The sequence below is a fragment of the Chroicocephalus ridibundus genome, chromosome Z (assembly GCF_963924245.1).
Source record: "Chroicocephalus ridibundus chromosome Z, bChrRid1.1, whole genome shotgun sequence".
NCBI lineage: Eukaryota > Metazoa > Chordata > Aves > Charadriiformes > Laridae > Chroicocephalus > Chroicocephalus ridibundus.
The window spans coordinates 10,066,244-10,089,547 of NC_086316.1; the positions used below are offsets into that span (position 1 = coordinate 10,066,244).

General features: G+C 43.8%; 1 protein-coding gene across 7 annotated transcripts in view; it reads right to left on the reverse strand.

Annotated features, from left to right (window-relative positions):
- PLPPR1 (phospholipid phosphatase related 1) overlaps nt 1-23,304 on the reverse strand; it is a 137,140-nt gene that overhangs the window by 15,450 nt on the left and 98,386 nt on the right. For all 7 annotated transcript variants that reach the window (XM_063320002.1, XM_063319999.1, XM_063319997.1 and 4 more), the window contains 2 exons: nt 20,836-21,024; nt 6,004-6,136 (listed from right to left, as the gene is read on the reverse strand). In XM_063320002.1, coding sequence (XP_063176072.1) covers nt 6,004-6,136; nt 20,836-21,024 — 322 coding nt within the window. The remainder of the gene's footprint in view (nt 1-6,003; nt 6,137-20,835; nt 21,025-23,304) is intronic.

Genomic DNA, 23,304 nt, shown 5'->3' on the forward strand with positions numbered 1-23,304 from the left:
CAACTTCAATTTGGAATGCTTCAGTTTTAATTTCTCCACTTACACCTCCCCCTAAATTGCTGCCAAAAAGTCCTCCAAGCAAAACCCCATAATTTCTGGGCTCTCAGACACACACTAATCTAACCATCTTTCTCCTACCAAGCTCCCTGTGGGGCTGTTCATCAATGTTGCCACCTCCAGCTCTGTCTATTACTTTTGCTAAAAGACACATCTGCCCTGAAGAAGAATCCAGCTCTCCTCGCCCACTGTAACCTCAGCACAACCCTGTCTTCTCCCTGCAACTCATGCTCAAGCTCTCCCTTTCCACCCCGACTCTCTCTAACATCAGTGACTGCAGCTGCTTGTTGAATCCATGGAAACTCGCAATGTTACAGACATTTAAAATGCCACTGATTTAGAACAAAACAAAAAAAAACCCTGCAACAAAAAATCAACAACCCCCCCCCCGGGAGTTGTAGAAGAGCAGCTGAAAAGACATTGGGAAGAGAGACGTGAGAAGCCAGTGGGTGGAAATGAGAATAAGGAGGTAGAAGGCTTTTTTAGAGAAAAACCATGAAACCCTTAAGTAAAGTGACAAAAGAAACAATGCATTGAAAGGCTCATGAGACATCAGAAGCTGTGCTCTTCAGTAACATATCGTCATGTCTTCTCCCAAGCCAAGTGCATTTATTTAGGCACTCCTCTCTCTCCCAGTGCCCGTTCAATTATCTGAATTTGCCACACTCCACCTAATTTACTCAGAAAATATTCATATTACACATGCACACTCATACTCCTCCAAACCCTTTTCCACCCCTATGTTTTTTAAAGAATATTAGGGTTTCAATAGAGGGAGTCCCTGGAAGGGCTCCTAGCTCTATGGAAATGCTGATCCTCAGCCCATTTCTGAAGGTCTTGCTCTAATAGTCCTGTGCATCCAATAAAGCCATGCATTTATAGTCCTGTGACTCAGACGCTGCTAAATCACCCTTCATCATTATATCTTAAAGGGTGTCGTTAAAGAAGATCTGTATCATTAATCCATTTTACAACTGAAGAGATGGGGGTTGCAGGGAAATTTATTGTCTGTTGCCATGGCATCAGGAACAGGCTCAACAGCAAGCTTCTTCCGAGCACTCACAGCCTGATCCCAGGACTGGCTTTGATCTCCCAGTGAAGACCCTACAAAGCCCACTGCTCCAGGCATATACTGCCTCTTGTGCTTCACCTGTGAGTATCCTGCCTGGATACTGTTCCCTGAAGACATAAGGAAGATGTGTGGTCTGAGCATGCCAGAAGAAATTCAGTTCCCAGTGCAAAAGTACTCTGGAGCCTCAAGACTCCTCCCCACAGACACGCAGAATTTCTTTCTTCCTCGCTGCTTCACAACTATCATTTTTTCATCCAGACAATAGCCAGCTCAGAGACTGGCATAAAAGGGACCAGTAAGGTTTGATTTGTTCCCAACACAGTGACCTGTTTCTCATTGTGGTGGTTCTTCGGTGATAAAAAGGGAGACACGCCGTAGTTTAAGCTGCTGCAGCAGTTTAGGTTTGCGGCAGCACACACCAAAATACAGCTTGAGCCCTACTGAAAGGCAGCCAGTTGATAACAGAACGTGCTGCATTTCACAGTGAACTTCAGATCTAAAGCAAACAGAAGGATAAGGTCAGGCAAACTATGTCCTGCAGCTGCCTAGGGGATTGACATCAGAGCTCTGGGGTGTATCTATCCTATTACAATAAACTCAATGTGTGTATAAATCTTGTAAACCTTTATTTGCTGAACTAAAGCCTTAATTTACTGAAATAAAGCCCTAATTTCATTATTTAGCTGCCCACTGTGAGGTGTCACCATGCTTTAGATTAAGCTGTCAGCAGAAGCTGATCTGCGCCATTTGTTAACTGCAAATTATGCAGCCCCAAAGTAAAAGACACTGGTAACAAATTCACGAAGCACATTGTATTTATAAATATCTGAACTGGAGAGAGGCTACTTGCGTGTTATCAGGGCTTTGCAGGTATACAACTTAATCACATGGATTAGAAACCTAATATAATGAAATGAAACACAATACACATTATAGTCACCCTGCCAAACGGAGCCAGGGAGGTCTGAATCCATGATCCTGGGGGTATGATAGCAGTGTATAGAAACACACTAAATCCTTGACTAAAACCATTCACTAAATAATGGTAAAATAATTTATAACTTCTATTTGCAAATGCAAGATGGCAAGATGTTGACTAAGTACTGAATGGGAAATTACCACAGGAAAGGGTGAATAAAAATACAAAAGTCTGTGTGTACTCAGGTTGGGAGACAGGGAGAAGAGGCAGAGGGCCAGGAAACAACCACTCTTCCCTCCTGGTTTCTCAAAGGTCCAGCATCTAAATGGCAAATTTTGGTAGCAGAAATTCATAATAAAACTGCTGGGAAGGGTGGGGACAGGAGGGAGGAGAGATGATGGGACTAAAGAACAGCAGTGCAGCACCAATATTTTATATAGAAAAAAACGATCCAAAGCAATTGCACATCGCTTGTTCGACCTGAAAATCTTCAAAATAAATGTCTGTGGAAGCAGCTATAAAAGGTAAAATGGAAGATGGAACAAATTGCGACATTTATCAAAGTCTGATGTTCCCAAGCTAAGCCAGCTTTTTTCCACTGATAAAGGAATTGATTTTCTAAGTACAGGCAACATAGCAGGTTTCACCTATCTAGGTTGCAGTAAAGGACTTGACAACAAGTTGAGAGGCAGCCCTTCACCACAAAAGCAATGTCTACCCATGTGCAGAATTCATGCCTGGGCCAGGAAGCAAGATGAAATTTTGGTTCTGCTTCCTGTGGACAAAGAACCAGGGATGGACTTAAGACAAAGCTCAACATTCAAGGTCCCCACGAAACTAAGGAGGGGAGAATCTTAGACAGAGATAGCCGAAAAGGGCTTGAGGAAAACAAGGAGACAATAAGCAGAGACTGTAGTAGGCAAGATAAGAAAAATCAAGAAACATTGGGCTTTGCCATCATCCCGGAAGAGTTGCAGGTCTTTGGTTTTGCTTAATTCTTTGCACCAGTATCAAAGTGCAAAAAAGTGCTCCATTCTGTACGCATGGAAAAAAAAACAAGTGGGAAAAAGCTCAAGTCTAGCAACCAAATCCAGAAGATCCTGTGGAGACAGTACGACAAGGGTGCTTATCTTTCATATCACCAAAAGATAAGTCTGTAGTTTCCCTTTTTGCTTCTCTTTCCTTTCAAAATCTAAGTGAATGCTCAATGAAGTATCTATAACTTTCTCCTTGTTTTGTGGAAAGCACATTTAGGCTAAAATCTCTTAAAACCCCTCTCGTCCCAGCAACTCTAGTTACAGAGTCAGGGAGCGAGAAAAAGCCCCTTTGCCTTTCTTAAATTTGGGAACAGCAATTCTCAAAAGCTTTCCATGATGTGCCTTGCAGGGTCAGGAAGCAGCGTTCATTTTTCCTGACGCAAGAGCACCCAGATACCGTGAAGGATTTTTCTCATCCGTTTGAGCAATACCAACTGTAATGACTTATAAGGCAATATTCCACGGAGTTCAATTACTGCTTTTGGCAGGTACTCATTTAAGACTCTTGTTCACACATGTGGGCCAAAAGAAATCAGATGTGGATAGTCCAATGAATTTGTACCAAGACTAAACTGGCATCAAACTTCTTTGGAACAAGCCAGGTTGCCTGCTGGGGTATCTTGGAAGACAACCTATTTAATCAGCTCTGTAACTTATAGCCCTCAAGTTTGTCAAGAGAAGACACAGCCAAGTCTCTCCGGAGCCAAGCATCCAGGTAGGCTCTTTTTGGAGTAACCAACTGTATGGAGCTAACTTCCCTGATCATCCAGCACGGCCTACAGCTGTTCAGTCCATGTTATGTTTGCAAAACATAGGGGGAATTTCAATGAAAAACGTGCAGTTATTTTTAGTTCCGTTCATTAATTATTTCAGCCACTTTTCAACAAACACTGATTCTCGCATTTTACTGCAGAGGCGGGGAGAAGGTTTCAGAAGAAAACAAGCAAATAATCAGTGTCGTTTGAGATGAGAGCAACACTTTAAGCCCTTCCTAATAATGTTAACTTCCTTTTTCTCAGAAAGAAAAATGAAGCTGCAAAGCCAAGATTATTTTCTCTAGCAGGGTTTATGTCCTGCTACTCTATGAGAGTCCACTGTACCATCACTATCCCCTCCTCTTCCACCAAAAGAGAAACAATAGCATGAATGTTTAAGAGTAAAGCTAAGTGTATAAGAAAATATATAGAGCAAGTGCTTAACCTCCATGGTTTAAACTCTTTTAGTGCTGACCCCGCAGGCAAGAGTATTTGATTAGGACTTTGCAACATGCTGAATGTCCTGGAACAGTCAAACAGCCCTGGGTGGTCCAGTGGACTCTGGTACCCTGCTTCTCTCTTAATGGCAGTTTACTATCCATCAATATATCCTAGAGGTTATCTGAAGCTCAAGGGTATTTTACTTTTATCTACATTCCCATGTCTTTTGTTTCATCAGCAGCACACAGGCCAGGCCTGAGTAGTGAACCACAGGTGGTTCGTCTCCACCCCCAGTATGGGAGAAGGTAAAAAAACATTTAAATTCCTAACTTCCATGCATAAAGCAGGAGGAACAGAGAGGGAGAAAGAAAACCATGGCTCTTCCTTCTTTGCAGTATATACTTGCTGCTGCTGAAAAACTTAGCACAGGATAAGACTTTTCAACTCTATGCTCTGAGCAAGTATCCCTGCCTGCAGCCAGGGCCGTGGCTCTGTGGAAGCAATACAACCCTTGCCACAGTCACAGCAGATGTTTTTCTTCCAGATAAAGCTCAAAAATTCAGCAGTGACAGGGAAAAAAGTGATCCAGGTATTTTCAGCTTTTTATTCTGTTGCTTCTTTTAACTCTGACTGTGAATTCAGACCCAGCTCCCTGTAAGACGCAATGCGTAAGGATGCTTTATCTCTAAGTGTGGACAGGGAGGGAGGTGCTCTGTGGGCAATGCCCCTCTTGGTCAGTGGGGAGACATATTTACCGCTGGCCCATGCCAGACAGCGAGACAAGCCATCCCATCCCATCCCCTGCATGAATGCAGGGCTTCTCATGATCGAGTCAAGAAGGAGGGAAACTGGAGCCCCTTGCACGTGCAGTTCAGAGCTGCTGAACTTACTTCTTACTCTGCTGCTACGAGGAAGTAGTAAGTGAGCAACATCCCTCCTCATTTCTAAACAACAAAGGGTGCGGTTTGGGCAGCCATAAATGGCTGTGAACTGGGAAGCCTTCAGAGGACAACCAGATTCTCTGCCAGTACCACAGTGGAAACGCAAGCTGCAATGCTGTTCCTCTGCCTGCTCCAAAAGAACCATGGGACAGTTCCCTCAGTAAGGTCTCGGAGACATTTTTTCCACTAATCAACTGCATGGAAAATGCATAGCGGCTTGCAAGCACCATATAAAGCAACCTCCAAATGGTTTAGTGACAGAACTTATTCATTCATTTCTCAGCAATTAACTCAATGAAAGCTCTAACAAAAAACAAATACAATAAAAATAAGAACATTATTTTGAAGTGGGCTCTAGGCTTTTTTACACTGTGCTCAGCTGAACATTATATGGCAGAGCTATGGATGTTAAAATTAGAGCTGAAAAGAAAAACGCCAAAGAGATGGGCTGGTGGAGACCAATTTGTAAGTAAAATGGGTAGCTTACATAGAATAGCAATGATGGAATTATTCATATAAGTATTTGATTGGCATAACCTTTCTTCAAGGGTCCAGAAGAAGCATTAAGCTCAGCAGAATAGGATATAAACCAGCTCCAGACAGCATGATATGGCACATTTTGAACGTTACCTTGCAAATCCCGAGGGGGACTATCCCTCTAAGGTGGAAGACGCCTGCAAAGATTTCACAGCTTAATTAATTTTGTGGTGTAGATTATTAGGATGTTTCATTCTGTTTTGGTGCAAACAGGGACTAAACTTGCAGTGCTCAGGATGCTTACCTATAAAACGTATTATTCTTCGAAGCAGTGGGTTCAGGTAACAGCACTCTCCAGTCAAAATAGTTTTCTCTTGAACAATTAGGGTTTCTCTGGTTGACTTTATGAAATACATGGATATCTCACCAATAAAAATCTGGCAGGAAAGGAAAAGAGACAGAAAGTTAAAAATTATATAAGCAAACATTAAAACATGTGTGTCTGGTTCCAGCCCACAGAAAATACTACACAACAGTTTTTGGGACTACACAATGTCTTTGGGACATTGCACTTCGATGGTGGGGCTACACTTGCTCGACATAGACACAGCTCCCAGCCAAGAAAAGAATCTGTCATTCTTGCACTCGTGGCAAGACACAGCAGATTTTACTGTCTTATACTATCTTCTGGGATAGGGAGGCAAGCAGAGCTTTACGAATACTGTGTATCACAGAATCAATGGTAGGGTTGGAAGGGGCCTCTGGAGATCATCTAGTCCAACCCCCTGCCAGAGCAGGGTCACCCAGAGCAGGTTGCACAGGAACGCGTCCAGGCAGGGTTTGAATGTCTCCAGAGACAGAGACTCCACCACCTCTCTGGGCAGCCTGTGCCAGTGCTCTGCCACCCTCAAAGGAAAGAAGTTCCTCCTCATGTTGAGATGGAACTTCCTGTGTTCCAGCTTGTGCCCGATGCCCCTTGTTGTGTCACTGAGCACCACTGAAAAGAGCCTGGCCCCATCCTCCTGACACCCACGCTTCAGATATTTACAAGCATTGATAAGACCCCCTCTCAGTCTTCTCTTCTCTAGGCTAAACAGACCCAGGTCTCTCAGCCTTTCCTCAGAAGAGAGATGCTCCAGTCCCTTGATCACGTTTGTAGCTCTCTGCTGGACTCTTTCCAGTAGTTCCCTGTCCTTCTTGAACCAGGGAGCCCAGAACTGGACACAGTACTCCATAGATGGCCCCACCAGGGCAGGGTAAAGGGGGAGGATGATCTCCCTCACCCCTTGGAGCCAGAAGCTCCTATTTTTACTGAGACTGGCACAGAATTTGTCATGTCCTGCTATTAGCATTTAAAATTTACTGACAGTATAGACTTCACAGATGGAAGGCCTCTAGACATCGGGGAAGGGGAAAGTAGTTCTGCAGACTTCCACCCCAATATTGTCCCAGCAAGCCCCAGCAATACTGCATGCTTCCTGCAGCCTCCACACCTTCTGAAACTTATACTCTTCTACGTCTGCCAGATAAGTTACAGAGCTCCTGCCAACTTCAAAAAGAAATTTAGACTGATCTGAAGTCACAAAACTTTTGTGGAGGTCAGTGAAAATTCTGGACAAACACATCATATTTGTACTAATGAAGTAAAAAGTGCCAGGGTGCAGCATGGCCAATCACCCGTACAGTTACGTTGCTAGCTTGGTCCCTGCCATAGCCTGGGCTGGTGACAACAGTCTCTCAGAAAACACCTGGGATGAGTCCCACAAGGAAAGCTGCATGCAGCCACTGGTACTTATGCAGGAGGAGTTCAGCCATTTGCCATAGATTGCACATGCCAGCTACTCTGAGGGCCTGATGATGACTTCTGGCTTGTCTTATTTACTGAACATCCTGTTTTATTTATTAAAACATCAAAATCGAAGTCTCCAGGGATCCATTGATATTGATGTTAGCGGTGCTTATGTATCACGTATTTTTTTGTGATCAGAATATTCACGCTTTCTGTAAAAATGGTAACTGATTCCCATAGGAGTGAGAACGGTATTTCCTAAGCACTCAGAATTAATTTAAATCTGTTGCACAGAGGTCTATCTGCCTTAGCTAAAGCTGGACAGAATTTGATCACAGGCTTTAGAAGCAGCGATGTTCCACTCACAGATAACGCTTCTGAAAATCCCACCTAGTACATTTTGTCATCAGGCTTCAGAAGGGGAAACTGGGAGCTTTTTAGAAAGACAAAGTTTGTTTTCAAAGTCTTTAGAAAAAAAAAGCCAGTCTGAAGTGGAAGAAATAAGCTTTTAGAAGGGAAGCACTCAAAAGAATTAATTTAATGCATTATTATACGACAGACAAGAGGAATCCATAGTGCTAGGAAATGGTAAGAGAAATGCATAACAAAAGTGCGTGTGCGCACACACATGCAAACAGACAACCAGAGTTAGCATAAATATGAAGGAACTAGTCTTAGTTCACTTTGACTGCTGGAATGGTATGTTGTTTCAAGTTGTTTCAAGGGCAACAATTTATCCTTATTAAGCCAGATGAACATCCTTATTGATTATTGACATTCAAGCCAAGTATGCTCAACCTCTTTATAATTCTAACCACCGATGGCGAGAGATGTGGAGTTGTAAAATGTATGTCGATAATGGCATCTGGGGGTGGGAGCCGATGCATGGGAGCTGCACTGAAATATTGCCTTTATCCCATTTCACTCCATCTGCTCTTAACAGAATTGGCAAGCAGTTCAATAAGCTCAGCTCACTAACTATGGGGCTGGGAATTAAGAAAAAGACCATCTGCGCTAAAGCAGTTTAAAAGTGACACTCTGTTTCCAACCGTTTATTATTTGAATTACGATAATGTTCAGAAATTTGAATTAATGCTTCAGCTCTTTGTCTGCCTGGGGCTGTACACATACATTGAGAAACAATTCACACCCTGAGGAAATTCTACTCTGCAAAGACATGGGTTAGTGGACTTTAAAAACCTTAAACTTTTCAAATAATAGAGATTTAGGTATAAATTTTAAAATTTATAAATTTTTAAAGCTCCTTGGCATCTGAAGTTAACTGAGTATTTTCCTGTTTCAATTCCCATCTTTATTTCTACAAATTTAGCTGTCTGGCATACTCCTAGAAACTCCCATGTGGACAGATTAGTTCCACTTAGATTTAGGAGTAAACTTTGCCAGGCTATAAATCTGCTCAATTCATTCCACTGATTTAAGCAGTTATCCCAGCTTTCCTATAGTGTAACAGATCAAAATGTGATTTTTTAAGTGAATGATGCCTTTGGTTTAATACAGAGTTTAGGTGTATAGTAATAATGCTGTACTTGTGAGGTGATATAAGATGGTTCAACATAACTGGAGTATTCCTACGTGCCATCTCTGGAACTGAATTTAGTTGCCTGAATTTGAGGATTTTGTTTCCTTATATGTTTAATGTAGGCTCTAGAAAGCGAGCCTTGCTGTTCTCTAAAAATTCGATGGAGGCCTGGGCACCTCCTTCTGATAGCTAATCTACCTGTGCAAAATTTAATGTGGTCTGAATAGCTCCGCAAAGAACTGATTTTTTTTTTTTTTTCTCCAGGCATTTCTGAAGTCAAGTAACTCCGCTGATTCTCATGATTTAAAACCTGATGGTTCTGCATGAGCAGGGTCCACATCCAGCCAAGTTGTCCAGCTGGCCTCCCAAAATCAATCACTGACACTGTTAAGTACCTTAGTTTCTGCCAGAACAGAATCAGCACCCCAGGAGCTGGTACAATTCACTACTAAATCTGAAATCTAAATATAGACACACAGATACGGGTAGGAAAAGAAAACAGCAAGCAAGCTACTTATTTCATTTCCATTTGGGAAAACAATGCAAGATTAACGAACTGCTGTAGCATACTGGCTTAATTAGATAGTAGAAATGGCAAGAAAATTGCAGTGGAGGTTGGGGACTGAAAGGACAGGTGATCTGCAGTCTGAGGTGATGTCGGCAATAGGGAAGCAAAGGTAGTGCCACTGGGTGTGACTTTGTTCGTGATTTCCTGAAGGCAACAGCAGCTCAACTACACTGAAGTTATATTGCTTGGACACTCCTGCTTACATTCCTTTTCGTATTACTATTAGGTAAAAATACTGTGATGACACCCCAAAGCCTCAGTATGAGTTTGAAATACCTACCCAGCAGTCATTTTTCCTGTGCTGAATTCAACCTGTCCATCAAGAAAACTTCTTCAATTAGCTCTGCTTCCCCATTACTGGCAAAGTCACCAAATACTTGCTCCTCAACATTCAGCTCTCAAAAAACCTCTGCTGCACGTGCTTTACTTATTCTCTGGCTCCTCCTGAGCAAAGAGACGGATAAAACGATCTGTCCAGTTCTGCTCTTCAACAGCCTTTTGTCCATGATAGATTTGAAAATGACAGTCCTTCAACTTGTGAACTGACATTTTCAGACAGTGAAATATCACATCTTCCCTTTTCAAGTTCTCAGCACAACATGAGCACCCAATACTCCCTGCGCTCCTGTACAGATTACCAACAATTTATTAATTTAATTATCAACGTAATCAACAAAACAATGTAACTATTTTGTTTAAAGGGACATGGAATCCTGATCTTTTTACATTTTTTTCCTGTAACACTTTCTGATAAGCTCACAGTCTCCTTGCCAAACGATTCTTTGCACAACTGCATTCTAAAAATATATTGGGGTAAACGTCAAGAAGAGCTGTAAGGATATCTGTAAGGATAAACTAAGATAAACTATTGAGGAATGAATCAGTATTACAGCCAAAAGGAGGTTGCAGAAGAGCCGCATCCCGGAGCAGCGCTCCTGCGGGAACTGTGCAGTGGGGTGAGGGTGGGGGGGCAGCCTTGAAGAGTTACATTCAGTTTAGAAAAGTAATTATTGATGGAGCTGACAGCCAAGGATGGGTCCAGCTTTAAGACTTTTGTTCTTTTTACCGGTTTCTCTCAGTCAGGGCATTACCCTCGTACCTCAACTCAAATCCTCTCACAAAGCAGAGGACGGCATCCCTGCTTCACTCCCGGCCACGCTATGCCTCAGCTCTCCTCCAGTAGCCAAAATCTTCCTCCTTAGCCATGTTTCTCCAAACTCCTATGCGTGATCATCCTGAGTGCCATTATGCGGCACATGGAGGACAACCAGGTGATCAGGCCCAGTCAGCATGGGTTCATGAAATGCAGGTCCTGCTTGACAAACCTGATCTCCTCCTATGACAAAGTGACCCGCTTGGTTCATGAGGGCAAGGCTGTGGATGTTGTTTACCTGGACTTTAGTAAGGCCTTTGATGCAGCTTCCCACAGCATCCTTCCGGAGAAACTGGCTGCCCATGGCTTGGACAGGAGTACTCTTCACTGGGTTAAAAGCCGTCTGGAGGACCAGACCCAGAGTGTGGTGGTGAATGGAGCTAAATCCAGTTGGCGGCTGGTCACGAGTGGAATCCCCCAGGGCTCAGTATTGGGGCCAGTTCTCTTTAATATCTTCATCAATGACCTGGACGAGGGGATCGAGTCCACGCTCAGTAAGTTTGCAGGCAACACCAAGTTGGGTGGGACTGTCAATCGGCTTGAGGGTAGGTTGGCTCTGCAGAGGGATCTGGACAGGCTGGATCGATGGGCCGAGGCCAATGGTATGAGGTTCAACAAGGCCACGTGCCGGGTCCTGCACTTGGGTCACAACAACCCCATGAACGCTACAGGCTGGGGGAGGAGCGGATGGAGAGCTGCCTGGTGGAAAAGGACCTGGGGGTGTTGGTTGACAGCCGGCTGAACATGAGCCAGCAGTGTGCCCAGGTGGCCAAGAAGGCCAACAGCACCCTAGCCTGTATCAGGAACAGTGTGGTGAGTAGCACTAGGGAAGCGATCATCCCCCTGTACTTGGCACTGGTGAGGCTGCACCTCAAATACTGTGTTCACCCTCACCACAAAAAAGACATTGAGGTGCTGGAGCATGTCCAGAGAAGGGCAATGAAGCTGGTGAGGGGTCTGGAGAATAAGTCTTATGAGGAGTGGCTGAGGGAGCTGGGGTTGTTTGGCCTGGAGAAAAGGAGGCTGAGGGGAGACCTTGTCGCTCTCTGAAAGGAGGCTGTAGCCAGGTGGGGGTCAATCTCTTCTCCCAAGTAACAGGCGACAGGACAAGAGGAAACGGCCTCAAATTGCACCAGGGGAGGTTTAGACTGGATATTAGGAAAAATTTTTACACTGAAGGGGTTATTAAGCATTGGGACAGGCTGCCCAAGGAAGTGGTTGCGGCACCATCCCTAGAAGTTATTTTAAAAGACAGGTAGACACAGTGCTTAGAGATATGGTTTAGTGATGTTTTTTGTCAGAGTTAGGTTGATGGTTGGACTAGATGACCTGGAAAGTCCGTTCCAACCTTGGCAATTCTATGATTCTATGTAGAGTGCCACAATTCAGTTCCTCCTATGCACAAACTGGCTCACCACCAGCCACACTGCCCCAGCCTCACCTCCTTTCTTCCCCACCAGCCTTTGAAAACTCACTACAGATCACTGCAGCTTAGTCAAACTGCTCGCCCCTCTTCTCCTATGAGATCTGGCCTGAGTGCCTCCACGCAGCCCCACATCGCTGCTGGCAGAGGCTGCGTCGCCACAGCCCTCCTGCCTCTCATTCACTCACTCACACAGAGGCGACAAACGGGATAACACTATTTTTTTCTATTTTTTTCACACTTCCAGCAAACACTGGGGTTGTGTGAAAGCTGCCACAGACAGTTTTCATTCCAGCTGCAATTCCACACAGATAAAGAAGGAGGAGCATGAGCCAGGGACGCAGGAAACACAGTTGTGCCCACAGCCTGGCACTGCCAGAAGTCTCTCTGTGAAACAATATGCTTCTGCTTTCCATTAAAAGTACAACTGGTGGCATTTCTGATCAGAACAAGACAATGGAGATCCCACATTAGGAAGAATTTTGTGAAGTACAGACAGAATCTCTCTGTCTTTTCTACAGACTAAGTTTACATTATTCTGATTTCTAGGAGTTTTTAAATCTTTCGACTTGCTTACTCCAACGACATCTTTGTGACACAGTCAATCCTTGTTAAACCCATTTTCTACATAGAAACTGCATCCAGAGACATGCTATTACACACAAAAATGGCAGCACAGAAAAGTGAACTTGGGTCTCGGGGCGTCATCGCTCTCATTTCTGGGCAGGTTTCAGCAAGCTGGATGACACTTCCTGAATGATCTATAAGGATGCCTGTGGCTGCATTTTTGATGCCACAAATAGAAAGAACTAAATTAATCAAGTCTGCACCATTCAAATAGCAGCCAAGGGGAGGAGCGGATACAAGGAAGGCACTGGCTGTGAGACAAGCTATGTGCAAAGCACTCAAACCCAGAGAATATAAACAGATGAGGGTTATGGGGCTCTCCGTGCCAATCAGCCAGTTCCAAAATGACTCTGCTCAACTCTCCCTGGGAAAAGCAGGCCTGTTCACCGAAACGTGACCTTTGCAAAGTGCTCCAGCAGGTGTTTCATCAGCACTGGCCTGCATTGGGCCAAAAGAAATTCTGCCCTTCGGCATCACGGCATTTGTGAGGCCTGTGTTAGCGCAGCTGCGGGTCGGTAGAGAGACGCTCTTCAGGCTCTGCACGGGAGGTCATGGCTCCATTCATCTGTCGTTAGTTCAACAGCAGAAAATTCCCACAAGCATTACAGGATGCAGAGAGATGGAATCACACCATGATTCAGCTGGGACGGGGTCCCCGAGGCTCCAGCCCAAGCCCTGCTCAAAGCAGGGGCAGCACAGACCACAGCCTTGAGCAGTCGTGTCACAAATGTCTTCAAGAACGGAGACCCCACAGCCTCGAGGCAAGCACTGTCTCAGGTTTGACTACTGCCATTGCAAAAAGATTTTTCCTAATATTTGATCAGATTATTTTCTTGCAGCTTGTGTCCATTGCAGGGCGCCTCTTGTGATTTGAACAGTCTGTCTCCATCTTCTCTACAGTCCCCACAAAGAACATGGCTCATACTGACTTTCACTTAGTGTTGTTAGTTCCTTAATTCCTTATATCTCCCTCACAGTTAGCCTTAGGCCCTGAGGGCTATTGATCTGCCACCCTACCTGCTACCTACAGGGCCAAATATTGAAACTGCACAGCTAAGACTCCACTGTCATACAGGGATGGCAAACATGGAGCAACATTCGTATTGAGAAAAGACACCTTAGGAGGCACCCAGTCACCTAGGTCTGCCTTGGCACCCTCTCCAGGACACAGCACTTCTGCTGTGACCTGCAGCTGGGACCCTGACCCAAGCCTGCTTCGAAGGCCAGAGGTTTTCTCTGATAACGTCAGTACCATAGCTGGTCATGAGGACTAGGGACCAGCAGAGTTTTCTCAGACACTCTCTCATCTTTGCCACCACCATCTAGGCAGGTCTTCTCTAGCCCACAGGAACCAATGTTGTATTTTGCGTAACTATAAGAGGAAATGAAGCAATGCCTTCAACTGAACATTGCAGAGCCAGCTCACCCATAGTCTTCTGAGGACAAAACATTAATCTGCATCCAATACTTATGATATCATTTTGGTTTTTGGTTTTTTTTTTTTTTTCCCTTTTGTTTTGTTGTTGTTGTTCAATGAAAACATCAGCAAAGAGCAGTTAAAAGTCCTTTTCCAGAAAAAGAAAATTGGTTTCTTTTATTCCACGTCAAAAGAGCCAAAATCCACAATTTGAATTCTAGCCTGCCCAAACCCCATAATTGGGTCTTATCATTGTGCTCAAAAACCCCAATTTACTGTGGTAAAACTCTCTAAAAGAATATGCTGAAGTTCTAATCAAGAGAAGACATTTCCCACAGCTCTGCATTGTTCCTCAGAAACTGGAATGTGACCAGGACCATTACTAAGTCCTGGAGGCACTGGCAGTGGAAGCGTCTGGAAGTGTTACACCAAACAAGCCAGGTGTATATATTGTTTTCCAGAGTGGTGTGCAAATACCAGAATATGAACATTTGCACAGGGTAATGTGCACACCTTTTCCCCCACTCCCACGTATCCCAGCTTGTCATTCACCACTTCACAACCGGGGTCCCTCCCTCAAAAGGAGGGAGGACAAGCCACCACTGGCAGAGGACATCTGACAAGCAGTGGGGCTCTTCCTCCATCCTCACCCTGTGAGCAACCCTAGCTCCATTTCCCAACAATAAAAGGAAGGTGTAGCCAAATAATTGCCCTTGAGTGGAGATCCCCCTGCTCTGGGACCAAGCTGAAACACAGGCCAGCCCTGAACGCCAGGACCACGCGGGTGCCATGTGCGCCGCATTTCCTTGGAAAAGGGATGTGTCCTTCCTTGACGAGGAGCAAGGGACACTCCAGGCACTGACATTGACCTCTCTTGCCACGCCGGCATTGGGGTGAAGCATGGTGGGCAGGAGACTCTAGCACAAGAGTCTGTGCTTTCTGGCAGCATCGTCACCAGCAGAGCCCTGAGATTTCTGCCCGGAAAAGCTGGGAAGAAGCTACTGTAACAGAGCTCTGAGCTGCACTAGCCACTCTTGGTTTTCCCAGCACCTGAGCTGCCACAAGGGAATCAGGCAACAGAGGCAGAAATCCCCTGGCTTTCCTTCTGGAAATAAATCACTGTAATAATATGGCTGCACTAAGCCAAAGCCAAGGAGGCAAGGTGGCAGAGAGAATAGGAAAACCATCTAAAAGAATGATGTTTCTGAAGCTTGGGAGGTGAGAGCAGATTGTAGAGAGAAGTTTGAACAGTTTCCTCCTGCTAATTTCCTCCCGTAAATTTGATCAACACTGTAACTCATCTTCTAATTAATGATCAGACCAGTTAGGTTTGATGGATTCCAACATTATCTGTAGACAAATACTCCTTTGCACAAATTAATAGAACTGGCCAGTTAACAAGTACACATAGGCTGCCACTTCCAGACTGGAAATGGAAGGAAAGAAACTGAAGATTGCATGAAAACAGTAGCAGCACTTTCTATTCTAATTTAAGGAAAGGAAGAATGGTGCCCGTGAAGCCGTCTGCTGCTGTTCAGTATTCATTTTGGTGAGCTGGCTCTGTTCCTAAACTTCTCTGCTTCTCCGGGGCGGGCAGAGAGATCACGATGGATAGAGCAGCGCGGGCAGCAGCCCTGAACTCTGGAAGGATTGTTTAGTACCAGCTGGGGAATTGGCTGATCTGCAGTAAGCTCGTAACGGGGAAAGCTAGTCTTGAGAGATGCTAATGGATGTGGTCGAGTCATCCCAGAATATTTTTAAGGAAATGGCTTGAAAATTTTATGTTTCTGCAAAGCAGCTTGTTCCACTTTAAACACTATTTTCATAAAGTTCTCATACTGGCAAAAATTAAAAGAATTATTATTTCTTACCCCTCCTTACCCCATTATTTTGGAATTGACAATGCATTGAAATACTACGCTTTATCCCAGGCTCTGCATAGCATGCTGCTGTGGAATAGGTCACTTTTAAATTCACCAGACCTGTGATCATGGAACTGAAGCTCCAGTGCTTACACTTTCAACCTGCAATTAATTTTTACATTTCCTATCACTGGAAAACTAGCTGAGTAAAATACCTATGCTATATTTACTGCCAGCAAAAGGTCTGCGTTCCAAGAACTCCAAGTCTGAAAAAAAATACAATTATTCTCTGGATAATTTCACCTTTCCTGAAGTACCTATAAGCACCAAAATGAGGGCCTGTCTGTCTAAAGCTCTGTAATGCAGAGGTCAGCTATCCAAATGTACAGACATGTTGCTGTAGGCCACCTGAAGCCCAAGAAAAAAGCAGTTTTTGGAAAGTTGGAAACTTCAGATCCTTTGAAATTCAGTGGAGGCAAAGACCGAAGTTCTGTGCTATTCTCACAAGGCTGCACAGACAAATATCCTCCTTCTCACTCCCCTTCCCTCGCCCCCAGAGACTGGCTGGTAGGTACGGTACCAAAGTGCCTCCTGTGACTGACAAGGATGGTGCATTCCTGCCTGCAAAAATTAAAATGATTTAACCACAGCTTCTACTTTACCATGAGACAGGCTAAAAGCATTCCTATACCCATCTCAGCGTGACAACAGGAATGCTGGAGATTTAGCACTTGTTCACTAAACAACCGCCGGCAACATCAGTACAACTGAAATCAGCCTGCTAGAAGGGGAAAGTATCTGAGAAAAAAAAAAAAAGGCATTAGAAACAACTGGCATGAGATGAAGATGAAACCATACATATGTTGTAAAGCTCTTTGTGGCGCCAGAACCTACAAATAACTACACGTTCAATCCAGATCAGAGAGGATTCCGGGAATCCCCCTTTTCTACCAGTGTCGACAGCAAAATATGCTACTTGAGTCTGAAGATGTACGTTTCAGGGGATAAATCACTAAATCTGAAATAAATTGTCCAGTTGTTTCTTTACAAAGAAAAATAAATTTTTCCTTATGTAGGTGCAATTTATTGCTAAATTCACCACAGCCTACTACTTTGCTGCAAAGATGCTAATACCACCACACTCAGAAAATTAAAAATTAATAAAGCAGATGAAAACCTTTGACCTATCCTCAGCGGAGCATTTGCGAGAAAAATGCATTTCACAGAACGGAGTCAGGCATACATGATTTTCATTTATTTAACAGTGTTGTCATGAGATTCAGGCATCTCCCCTTGCAAGAAACTCTCATTATCAGAGACTAAGAGGTTATCCGTAGGAACATTAAAAGACTCTTTCAATTCTGATGTATGATTAACTACCCAGTACAGCAGAAAAAAACTGTTAAACAGAGGCAGCAGCATCACATGTTTCAAGAAAAACAAATAAAACTGCAGAAAACCAGGCCAGTCTAATTTATTTTGCCACTAAAAGTGCAGGGAAATGCACATACAGTGGTACCAACGCAAAACAGCACTTCTGAGAAGCGTTGTCAGGGAAGAAATAAAATACATGCATTTGTTTTCCCCATGGCCACTGTCACAGCCAAATGACTGAGACACAAAGATGTTCCATTAAATGCACAAAGATGCTCCCTTTTGGCTTGCAAGCTTTGTAACACCTCACAGCTATGCTGAAATCTGGGCTTTGAGCCCCCTCCAGACCTGCGCACACAGGACTGCACTTAAACGCTGCTTGTCTCTCAGATGGTGGAGCTTCTACTAACCCCTAGACTATTTTCCATAGCTCCAGAAACGCTGTGAACTAGTACCATGAGTGGTCCCCCACTGCTGCTGCGTTCCACCCCTTCTGACAATAATCACTCCTCTCGTGCCATGAGATGTCAAGACAGTGGCAATAGGCAGGCAACACAGAGAGATCAGATTTGCTACTGTAAACGCTCTTAGCCAAACCAAGCAATTTGCTGTCAGAAAGTGAAGCGAGAAGTATCTTGCAGAGGAGAAACAAGTAGTTGTAAGGAGGGACTGGCATTACCTTTGACTTACGTCATTTCTTCCCAGTGGAGCTGCAGGATGTCAGCGATAATTCTTGAGAGCAAGGTGTGGAGAGCGAAGCTACAACCTAACCCACAGCGAATGCACACAAAGCTCCCTCCCACAAAGCACAGCGATGTGGGTTCTTTCGTTTGTGTTTTTTTTTTTAATGGAATTTGTTTTGGGTTTTTTTTGTCTTTTGAGAGAGAGTACAATTATCACAGTATAAATAGAAATAGCTGCACTTGCTCCTTCCACTGAAACCTCTGGGAGATTCAACTGAATCAAACATCTCTTCCCACTCTGTGACAGTGTGAAAGACAAGCGGCACCCATTTGGGTACTGGGTGGCAGCTGAGGATACTCACACTCTGAGTGGTTCGACCAGCAGTGCAATGCAAGGACAGAGTTTAGGGACCTTCGGAGCTCACTTTCTGTCTCGTTTACTAGCTTTCTTTTAATGACCATTGCCAAAGCTCAGTCTGCAGAGTCAGCTGCTAGCTGAAGCAGATGTCTGAAATCAGCCAGCAAGGAGAGGAAAGTCTCTCAGAAAGAGACCAGAATGACAAATAAAGTGAAATGACTCATATAAAAACACTGTAATGAGCATCAGTCGGGGGGACAGAAAAAGATACCTGTGACCTACGTTCTGGTTGAAGATTAGCCCAATGCTAAGTAATAATACATTAACTACTTAAATAATGTATTAATAATACAATAGAATGATACAAATAATACAAATAATGTATTAAATAATGTATTAATACATACTACATTAAAAGTGGAAAGAAATGTGTTTTCCCAGGAAAGTTTCATCTGTTGTCTCTTCGGGGTTATTCGTAGAGATGTGCAGAGAGCCCTGCGCTGCCCCTGACCTTTCCTAGCTGAAGCAGTATAGCCAGTGTAAAGTCATAGCGTAACCCAACCACCAGAGCTTACTAGCTTACATCCAGCACTGGATCCAATCATCTAGGGTGATTACTGTACTTCTGGACCCAGGAGAGCATTTCTACACAGCTTGCACTGTACGAGATAGTCACACCAGCCCCACACAGCACTAAGCTGACTGTCTCTTCAGCACCCAAAAACTTTATCTGACATTCACTACAGCCTTCCATTCCTTCTGTTATGGAAACTACAAAACCAGCGTTGTTCATCTGCCAAAGAAGACGCCAATTCAATTGTTCATAAATAACAGTACCTAGGAAAAAATTCTTGGGTCACTGAAAAGAAAGAAAATGCTGATCCAGCAGAGCAAAACCTGAAATATTTGCAGCAAACTTTGTCAGATCAAGGATTTAAACAGAAGATCCAAGTAAAGAGCAACATTCTCAGTACCACTTGCCCCCCGCCCCAATGCCATATTGCTGAATCAAGGGACAAACCTCTCACTAACTTCATTGTTACGGCATCAAGGCATCGTAGTGACACTCAATTTCCCTTTACAAACACCACCTGTGAAAGTTATTTCCTTAAACAATGGCACTATGTTTGGGGCGGGGGGGCACCGGAGTTGGTGAAATGTAGGATTATTTTTTCATTTGCAAATCATTTGTCACTGCAGCATGAAGTAGAATGAAAGTCTTTACATTCAACTGAGTTTCAATATAGAAAATAACACTGTTCCTGTAGAGGATTTTCATAAACTTGTGATGTAATCCAACTCAGAAGCCCTATTTATTTTCAGAAAGTGTCCTGTACCAAAAACTATATTCTCTTCTGCAGATTCCTTTCACATTTCTTACCACGTTCTGTGTTACGCCGTTTCATACATTAAAATTACTGCAGACCAAAACTTTAAATGAACTATGGTGCAGCATTCACCTTTCACAAGTAAATACATCATGTACAGCTTTAACCAACTTTTGAAAGGGATGCAAAGCAAAGTTAATACAAGAAAGAAATACTAAAGACAAAGAAATAAAGAGAACGATATAAAACGAAGTACATAAAGACACAGTCTGATAGGAATTTATCAATGTAATTACAAATGCAGCAAAGCTGACTATTTGTGAAATTCGCAACTTTCTGCACAGAAAAAGGAAAAGGGACAAAGTTTTGCTAACCAGTTACTGCATTAATCTGTTTGGAATTGTATTTACTCAGCTAATTGGACATTTTCATCTGCTCAGAACCGCTACACTGCAGCTTACTGGTTGGAGAGTAAAGAAAATCAGGTAAAAAAAAAAGTTAAGTAGATGTGACTGCCAAAAATAAAGAGATTATAAATAAAAAGGAAAATAGCATTCTTATTTTTCTTTGTATTGAGCAACTTTCTGCTCATCTAAGCCTTTTAAAGCCCTTCAGCAATCCCTTTAAAATAGCAGCAAATAATCCTGGATATACTGCATGTCCGACCCAGGTTTTCCTTCAGCTTTATCCTGTTTTCTTATTGCCAGTAACACACCACCTTTGCATTAGAGCCTCTCTGGAGCCCAGGCATTTCACAACTAATCACTGAAGTGAGCAAGCTATTGTAAACGGCTTAACAAGCTCTAGCCCTCAATCTTGCATTGTGATTACCTCAGAATAATTACTTCTGGAGATAGCTGATGAAGATCATATTAGGCTAAAGGAAAACAGAGACCCAGTTAAGTGCAAATCAATTACAGCTGAAAAGAGAGGAGAGGGGACAAAGATATTACAGGGCTATCACTGTTATTTATGGAGCAGTCATGGAGAATTCAAGTAATTTCTTATACTTACAATAGCTGTCGGAGTTGAAGCCAGCACACAGTACAGCACGAGAGGTGAAATGAAGCTCTCATCCTCTGTTCCAGGATACGGTTTCATCAAATTGCCGTCCTGACAGAAGAAACCTTGGATATGCACCTGGAAAGTATCGGTGCACTCGAAGTAGTAGGCGAGCAGAACAGTCCCAGCCATGATGACAAGCTGAAAATACAGCATGGTCACACAGAGACGTTAGTTGCTGTTCCTAACAGACGCAGAGATGCCTTGGAGCTACTCTAGCCCCGCAGACCATCCTCCCTCGATCGCCACCCTGACAGCCCTTGCAGTGATGGTGTGCGAGCGTCTGTGTTTCTGCGTGCCCGCTTTGCAACATCTGTTACATAAACGACACTAATGAACGTCTCGGAGAGGAGTGAGTCCCTAACACGGCTTGTGGAGGGACAGGAGCTTTGACAGCTACTTTATCAAAGGGTATGTGAGCGTCAACGGCGGCCACGATCAATGAAAGCTAGCAGGACGAGGGGCAGCGCTGCAGGAGCCAGCAGCGACAAGCTAAAACCTGTGCACAGCGGCAGGGAGCTGGAAGGGATTATTACAAAGGACAAAGGAAGCTAAAGCCAAAATGCATCCCTGTGCAGCTGTGAGCCCATGCTGGGAAATGCACGCCCTGCACTAAGCCAGAGGAGCCCTCTGTGTCCCAAGAGGAGGGCTCATCCAGAGGGAAATCCGCCTCCTGACGCTCACCTTTCCTTGGAGCCGCCGCTTGCCAGTAAAGCTTTGGAAGTCTTCTCAGGAATCCCGACTCCCTGAACAATGGGTCAGGTTTACTGTGCGCTGCCTGGCTTCCCTGCTCCACCCCAGCTGCTTTTGAAACATGCTCTGGCTTGAGTCTGAACCTTCGTCTTCGCACATATAAACTGCAAGGGGCCTTTCTTGTCTCTTTTTTTGGTAGTCTACTGCTGGCTAAATGGGTTGGTTGGAAAACCTCAGCCGTCAACTTTTTTTGTATATACCCAGAGTTACTGCAGAAGAGTTACTGTCAGTGTCCGCGTCAGCCTCCCATGCTGCTTCAACAACACATCTGAAATGGTCTCACAAAGGTTGCCGCTCATCTCACCTCATGAAATTAAGTGGATATACTTAAACATCATTCTTGTTCCCTCTCTGCCAGACCGCAAAGGAAATCTTATGTCTCAGTCCTCATAATTTACAAAAATAATAATATTGATTTCGAAACTATAACGATTGAAGGATGTGATTCAGAATCCTCTTTATAGACACCAGTGCCTCCTGCAACTATTACAAGAGTTGTGACATACACAAGTTATCTTGCCACACCATAGAAAATAATAGTAATAAAGAAAGTGAAATACAAACTCCGAAGTGGCTTGCTTTTAGTATTTTGCCTCCAAGATTTCTGCATCAAACTGTGTTGCTGTGAGATTATTGAAAGAATAGACTTTTAAAAAATAATCTTGGCAGCGCCATCTTGAAGATACACTTACAGACTACCCATGCCTTCCTCTGGCCTAACCTTGCACATATGCTCTGACACACAAAACAGCCATTAAAGTCATCGTATATTTGGCTAGGTGTTGGACTAAAATTAGAAAAAAAACAACCAAGAAATCAGAGAAACCACTGACGGAAGTAGAAGATTGCAGAATCACAGAGTGGTTGAGGTTGGAAGGGACCTCTGGAGGTCACCTGGTCCACTCCCCCTGCTCAGGCAGGGACACCTTGGGATGGCTGCCCAGGACCACGTCCAGACGGCTTTTGAATACATCCAAGGATGGAGACTCCACAGCCTCCCTGAGCAACCTGTGAGATAGACTTAAGCAGGGCAAAGTGAAGCCAAAGTTGAGAGATTCTGCTCCCTCCCCCATTTTTTACCTTCAAAATTAACAATATAATTTTGTAGACAGAAAAAACCCACAGATTAATTCCACCCCTGGAAAATACAGCTTGGATTGTTTAATGTTTTTAGCTCAACCAATTAGCTCTCTGGATTCAAATATCAACTTCTGCTGATTACAGAATTATGGTGCGAAGCGGAATTTATATAGACAAAACACATAGCCCCTTTTTAGGAGCTTAAGCAAGTAGGAATCTACATAATTATTTCCCCAAAAGATGCATATTCTGTCTTTCTCCCACCCTGATTTACAGCATGAATGTAATACATCAACATAAAACGTTAATCAAGCATTTGTTTTCTGAAGATTTTGGCTTCCTTCTGATGATTCAGTAACTTTAAGATCCAGAACTTTGAAATCTACCACCCTGCAACGATTTGCAGATAAGCTATGTACGGTCAGTACAGGGCAGTTGCCTTCTGATGCTCCTTCCCGCTCACAGTTCTCCTGTGTCCTGCCGTGTCCATTGGAGACAGCCAGAACTGGCTGGAAACTCCAAAGATTTAGAGTGTGTATTTTTTCCTATGCAATATCTACCTCTAAAGGTGTGTGAATTATGTATTCT